This window comes from Salmo salar, chromosome ssa22, assembly GCF_905237065.1.
Source record: "Salmo salar chromosome ssa22, Ssal_v3.1, whole genome shotgun sequence".
NCBI lineage: Eukaryota > Metazoa > Chordata > Actinopteri > Salmoniformes > Salmonidae > Salmo > Salmo salar.
The window spans coordinates 48,767,066-48,774,249 of record NC_059463.1 but is presented as its reverse complement, the minus strand read 5'-3'; the positions used below and the strand labels follow the sequence as shown (position 1 = coordinate 48,774,249).

The window sequence follows — 7,184 nt, the reverse complement described above, 5'->3', positions numbered from 1 at the left end:
CCTGCCACTGTGGACACTGTCCATTGTTCTAGATACTTTGACAATTACAACATCTGCAGGGATGTAAAATCCACACACATCCTTCGGCCCTTCTCAACGTTTTTGTGGAAAATCAGAAATGTTTTATAATTGACTTAAGTGATGGATTTTGTTAAGTTAAAGCTTTTTCAGATTTTACTTTTTTATAAAAGTCATTGCTTTAGAATTATACTTTAAAAAAAAAGTGAAATTCCATAAACATTTAGAAAGACAAACATGGCGCAAGTAACCCCCAACAACAACTGCTCCTGGGCAGTAATTGTAATCAAATGTATCACCAACAGTTTGTTAGTAGAAAAACCTGAATTATAAACCCAATATATATTTTTTTATAATCTTGAATAACATTCTATTCTATCCCCTCAAGATGAAGCAATTGTAACACTTTGAAATCGGGTTTCTACTGAATTTCCATTGGGGAAAAATAGTTATACTTTTTATGGGCCTATTTATTTTCCTGGTGCGACACTGCAAAAACATATACAACCAAAAAGTAGGCTATGATGCAAAGGTGCGTTTCAATAACTTTTATAAAATAAAATAAAATAGAAAATACGTTTCTAGTGGTCGGGGGATGGGTATCCTATGTAGGCGTATAGGAGTAGCGTCACGGCAGCAACACTAGCTGGATCCTATCCACATTCAGACTTCCGGTTTTCAGATTTTGCCTTCAAAATAAAAGTCTGTGGTAAAAAGCTATGCGTATGATACGAAATCAATGATCTTATCACTGAACCAATTGCCATTGCTTATTTTATCAAGATCCTCAAGTGGTTACTGAAAACAGTTTCCTCTTAGTTGGCTTAGAAATATCTTCATGTTGAGAGGAATCACAGTCCTTCAATTCGACAGCGCATAAGTGAATGACTTGTTTCAGACCAAAGTGTATGTGACCAATGAAATGTGATTTGATTTGATTTGAAGTGGAGGACCTCTACACTACTTATCCTGTCATATGCAACTAGACAAAATGTGTTTACGTGCCAAAGCTGGCAAGAGGCTAAGCCAGAGGGGCGCTACGAGGCCTCAAACGCTCCCCTCCACCTCAGTCTCCTCTTCCATCGTCCCTCTGTCCGTTAGGGGGTCCCGGTCTGCCCCGGCTGCTCTCGCCACCCGCAGTGGGGCCAACAGAGTTGGCAGTGCCAAGAGCGCAAGATGTTTGTTTTCCTCCATGTGTAACTCTGTGCTGTTGTATGTTGTCGAACTGCTTTGCTTTATCTTGGCCAGGTCGCAATTGTAAATGAGAACTTGTTCTCAACTTGCCTACCTGGTTAAATAAAGGTGAAATAAAAAAATAAAAAAATGTTAAAAAAAATAAATGACTTGAATGCAATTTCTCAAATGGGTATTAGTCTGAAAATGTGACTATACTGGAAATAGTATATGTATGTTTGCTAAATATGCAAGGTAGAATAAAGCTTCTAGGTAATTTGATCCTAGCCATGTCCATTTTTACAAGCAGGCTGTGGGGCATAGGTTACATAACAGCTTCAATGTTGAGAGCCCTTTGAATTCTTAGATATATCACATTCTGTTGATTTTGATTCAAACCAACAAGGTATTGGTCCATGCTGTCTGTAGAAATGTACCTCAGTTCTACTATCAGTTGTTTTGTAGTCTGGCCATACACTGCCTGGGCATCACACTTACTGGAAAGATTTTTACATAGACTCTGAATATATAGTCGATAATTTGCTAAGAAATTTGTGGGTAGAATTTCCTGAACAAAACGTTAAACTATGTCCTTTACACCACTGTAATTAAGTTGTTTATGAACCATGGATTGTGAAAATGTCCCTGAATTCAATGCTTCAAACTGTGAAATGGACTTATTAAAGTGAGGAGACTGTTTCACTTGATCACCTCTAAGTAATCACTTATGGCATTCAGAAAATGGTGATGTACAGTATACTGAAGAAAAATATAAACACAACATATAAAGTGTTGGTCCCATGTTTGATGAGCTGAAATAAAAGATCCTAGCAATTTTCCATACACACACAAAGCTTATTCCTCTCAAATGTTGTGAACAAATTTGTTTACATCCCTGTTAGTGAGCATTTCTCCTTTGCCAAGATAATCCATCCACCTGACAGGTGTGGCATATCAAGAAGCTGATTAAACAGCATGATCATTACACAGGTGCACCTTGTGCTGGAGACAATAGAAGACCACTCTAAAATGTGCAATTTTATCACACAACACAATGCCACAGATGTCTCAAGTTTTGAGGGAGTGTGCAATTGGCATGCTGATTGCAGGAATGTCCACCAGAGTTGTTGCCAGATAATTTTATGTTCATTTCTCTAGCATAAGCTGCCTCCAACGTCGTTTTAGAGAATTTGGCAGTACTTCCAACCGGCCTCATAACTGCAGACCACGTGTAACCACGCCAGACCAGTACCTCCACAACCGGCTTCTTCACCTGCGGGATCATCTGAGACCAGTCACCCAGAGTAAAACCCCAGCAACACATATTATTCAGAGCCCCATGAAATGACATCATTTTACAGACCGTACTGAGTATTCCCCACCCCACTTTAACACGGGGCACAAATAAACTTTTTTCTCTATAAGACAATAATGCATCTGTTATTTGCATTGGGGGCATTTATTTGACCTAAACCCCACATTTAATGCAAACGTCACGAAAATATGAACAAATATAAATAACTGTTAATTCTTTTTTTTTATACATCCTGAATAAATACAGGTTAAAGGCACTTTTCTACTGTTACGTGGGGGACTTTTATCTTGAACAGTTCCAAAATTCCATGACTCGGAACTACTTCTTTAGTGTTGCTGATGATATGCTGATGGGGGGCAATAGCCTGCGGGAACCAATTATTATTGCGCTTATAGTCGCATGCACTTGTAGCCTACATATCAGCTGGGAATAGGCTATTTGAAGTTGAAAAGTACAGTTGATTCCTGTCGTTGATAGTTCTTAGATACGAAATGGATGCCAATCCATCCTTCTCGCTGGCATGTCTTTACAGAAGCGATCCAATTTATTCGCTCTGTGCCTCAGATTTAATGACCGCTTCTCAAACTGTGAACAATAATTTCATAAAGGAACAGAAGCAACTTATGAAGGTAACGTTCTGCTTTTTACTGTGTTATTTTGTATTTTCAAATTGTCCTTCCGATTCGCTTGTTTGAATTTAACCCACATATTTACACTTATGTTTAACTTTATAAACGTATAGAATACAATTGTAGGCTATCTTTTACTGGGCTTGTATATTTTACAAGTAAAAAAATAAATAAATAGCCTATTCATGTTCCTGTAAGCATATATTCACTTTTCATTGGAAGTTAGAAGCATCACGTGACTTTTAATAATTCCAGTTACTGCTCTGTTAACTGTGTAAATAATTGTCTAGGCAGTGAGACTAGTTGGTGACTTATTCATTTTCAGCTTAACCCTTTACACTCGTGGGAATTAGCCAATATGTATAGGGCTAAATTGAAATGTTTCTTACAGAAGAAATATGAAAAGCTTTTGGATAACAATGTTAGCAATTGAAAGGGAACAGTTTGGAGATTATGGGGAAATTATTAGACCAAAGGTGAGGACACAACAGTTTACCTGACACAAAACAGAATCCAAACATTACACTGTTGATTTTATATGCAGTTTACATTTACTTTACCTTTTTGCTGCATTTGTTGATAGTGAAATCTGAAATACTCTGGATACACTTAGTAGCATGATAAGAATATTCCTGGAAAATGTGGGCTAGGCAAGGGTTTGAGTGAGAGGACTAACTCGTGTCTCTGTGGCCACAAACCTCTGCAAAGTGTGCACAGTTCCTAAGTAATTTCAATGCACTTGTATGACTCAAATAAGAGTCTTCAACTGCAGTGCATTTGGAAAGTATTCAGACCCCTAGACTTTTCCCACATTTTTTTACATCACAGTCCTTATGTAAATGTGATATTTCAAAAAAAAATTATACATTTGCTAAATAAAAAAAGTAAAAATATTTTTGCTTTGTCATTATAGGGTATGTGTAGATTTCTAAAGCAAGAACTTAAAAAAAAAATGGATTAGCAAATGAATAAAAAAAATGGAAATATCACATTTACATAAGTTTTCAGACCCTTTACTCAGTACTTTGTTGAAGCACTGTTGACAGCGATTACTCCCTCGAGTCTTCTTGGATATGACGCTACAAGCTTGGCACACCTGTATTTGGGGACTTTCTCCCATTCTTCTCTGCAGATCCTCTCAAGCTCTGTCAGGTTGGATGGGGACCGTTGCTGCAGAGCTATTTCCAGGTCTCTCCAGAGATGTCGGGTTCAAGTCTGGGCTCTGGCTGGGCCACTCAAGAACATTCAGAGACTTGTCCCGAAGCCACTCCTTTGTTGTCTTGGCTGTGTGCTTAGTGTCGTTGTCCAGTCTGAGGTCCTGAGTGCTCTGGAGCAGGTTTTCATCAAGCATCTCTCTGTACTTTGCGCTGTTCCTCTTTCCCTCGATCCTGACTAGTCTCCCAGTCCCTGCCGCTGAAAAACATCCCCAAAGCATGATTCTGCCACCACCATGCTTCACCGTAGGGATGGTGCCAGGTTTCCTCCAGATGTGACGCTTGGCATTCAGGCCAAAGAGTTCAATCTTAGTTTCATTCATTAATTTAGCTCTCCCAGCAGTGCTGTTGAGGAACTAGAGCAAACACACTTTTCATTATTATGTCTCGAACACAACCCTGCATCCAGCAATCACACAATTACTGTTGTTGTTTACACAATCCAAAAACGTCCATTATAAATCTCAATATGGGTCGGGTGGGCATCAGTTGATAGGTTGTTCTATTGCCAACATGACTGTTCAGAACATCCCAGGGTATGCCATATCATCAAACATAGTGATCATAAACGTTGACACTGCGTATGGCAAGAGTTTTATGATATGGAAATGTGAAGTGCGTTTCATCTTTCAAAATACATAGTCCTCTTCAATAAGCATTTCCCTCACTCAGACAACACAAAAGTGGCCCAATTAGCGTGAAGGATGGGGGCAACTTCTTGTTGCAAGAGGTGCTCAAGTTCATAACTGCTGTCACTCAAAACCCTTACAGCGCTGTAAAGCACAGAGCCAGAGTTCTAATGTCATTTATAGCATGTTACTGTATAGCAATTGCGTTCCAATTCAGGCGTTTATCAGTGCCCAAATTGGCCATGTTCAACCCGTACACAGTTACAAGTGTAAAGGGCTACCAGAATGTTTCCTAAAAGTTCAAACATGTTTACATTTCATTTCAATTTTGGTCATATTCTAGGAACGTTCTCCAACTGGTTCGATATTGGGAATGTTCTCAAATAGTTCAGAGAACGTTAAGAAAACTTTTCATAAAAAAACACGCAAACTTTGACGTTCAGAGAACATTCTAAGAATGTTATTTAAGAACATACATTCCGTTCTCAGCATCAACAAAACTCCCTCTATCCTCTATTTTGTTAAGTTCATTCAGGTGTGTTGGTTGCTAATTGACCACACCCGATCTTAATGAGTTCTTGTTTCCTTTGATATGTGGTCTGTTTGAAAAGACTAAAATGAACAGCATTGTATGTGTAAAAAACATGGCATGCTAGCTCCATCCTGGTGGTGCAGTGGACTAATTCCATGGATAGAGAGCAGAAGATTATAGGTTTGAATCTGAACTGAACTGACAAGATAAAGAACAAATATCTCATGCACTTGCTCAACAAATCAAATGACACCGCTACTTTTGTCCATTCCAACATGGCCATTTAGTGACTTCCTCCCTGGCTGTCACTTTCTCTCCTCGTTTCCCCTCTGTCCAGACTCTGAAGAGGCTGGAGCAGCAGCAGCTTACCTGCATGCGTCAGCTGAACGAGGAGCAGAGGACCTTTGCCTTCGTCATGAACAAGAGGCTAAGCCAGAGGGGCGCTACGAGGCCTCAAACGCTCCCCTCCACCTCAGTCTCCTCTTCCATCGTCCCTCTGTCCGTTAGGGGGTCCCGGTCTGCCCCGGCTGCTCTCGCCACCCGCAGTGGGGCCAACAGAGTTGGCAGTGCCAAGAGCGCCAACAGCAGAGTCAAGTTTGAGCAGTCGACTTCCAGCCTCTCGCCGTGGGCAGTGAAATTACAGAAGAAGAGTATGGAGATGCAAGACAGGGAGGCAAGGGAGGTGAGCACTGTGAGTGGTCCTCTGTTCCAAATCCTGACCTGACCATGAGCTGCATTACTCTGAGTGACCACTGTAATGGTTACCGTAATTACCTTTCTTTCTGTAAAGGTGGCCTTTTTGCTAGGATGAGAAATGTCTGTTTTGTTAATGACTTCTCTCTTTTATTAGGTTTTGAAGGAGTATGGGGCCTCGGCTGGTCAAAGGTGTTGTTGTGAATGTGGTCACACCAGAGAGCTGTTGGACAGGAGACTGAGTTGTCCAGCCATATTACAGAGGCATCACTCTTGATTCTGCTACGGTATGGGGTGTTATGGACGTACGATACAGTATATTGCTACAGGGGGGTGCGAGTGTTTCTCTTGAACATCATCTACCTACTCGTACTGGATCGATATAGCTACCTTATTTCTTGGAGGTTATGCCATGCCAATGGATATATGAACAGCATTTTACGTCATGACCGATAAATGAGTAACACTGTACGTCATGACAGCTTCATAATAAGTTACATGAACTATGTCAACATGTCATTACACCTGTAATTGTTTACAATACATGCAAAATGACACTGCCTTGTCACTTGACATTCAGTGACATAAGATGCCTTTACATCCTTTGACATTTGTTATGTCATGTTTATGACCATAATATGACACTGTTATGACGTACAGTTCAAACAAAGTGTTACCAAAGTACATTCTGTGTTCACATATATAATTTGTTTCCTGAAGATGACAACATGATATGTATATATTGTTTTTGTTTTTTTCATGAGAAGTTGAATGCCAAGTTTTATTTTTTATCAAAATGTAAATTAGATTTGACTGTTACTCAAAATAATATGTTCGTAATGTTTTTTTTTTATTGATGACAGATTTTTGTGTGTGTATTTTACTAAATAAACTGTAAATTGTAGTTTATACTGTGTGTTGAGGTTGGAATTCAAACATTTGATTTTAGACCAATTACAGCATTAAGAGAGAACCGATTGG

At 39.5% G+C, this 7,184-nt stretch overlaps 1 protein-coding gene across 2 annotated transcripts; it reads left to right on the top strand.

Annotated features, from left to right (window-relative positions):
* Nucleotides 1-2,849: 2,849 nt before the first annotated feature.
* On the top strand, nucleotides 2,850-7,112 carry LOC106583623 (uncharacterized). 2 transcript variants are annotated; one of them, XM_014168012.2, is made up of 3 exons: nucleotides 2,850-3,135; nucleotides 5,848-6,192; nucleotides 6,361-7,112. In XM_014168012.2, exons 1-3 carry the CDS (start codon nucleotides 2,998-3,000, stop codon nucleotides 6,478-6,480), a joined length of 603 nt encoding a protein of 200 aa, XP_014023487.1. In that variant the 5' UTR covers nucleotides 2,850-2,997; the 3' UTR covers nucleotides 6,481-7,112. The 2 variants fall into 2 exon arrangements, with proteins under 2 accessions (XP_014023487.1, XP_014023486.1); XM_014168011.2 differs by having other exon boundaries at nucleotides 5,848-6,201.
* Nucleotides 7,113-7,184: the final 72 nt, after the last annotated feature.

Coding starts and splice junctions, on each gene's coding strand:
- LOC106583623 (XM_014168011.2), top strand. CDS start 2,998: ATGGATGCCAATCCATCCTTCTCGCTGGCATGTCTTTACAGAAGCGAT. Junction 3,136..5,847: donor AACAGAAGCAACTTATGAAG/GTAACGTTCTGC, acceptor CCCTCTGTCCAG/ACTCTGAAGAGGCTGGAGCA. Junction 6,202..6,360: donor AGGCAAGGGAGGTGAGCACT/GTGAGTGGTCCT, acceptor CTCTTTTATTAG/GTTTTGAAGGAGTATGGGGC.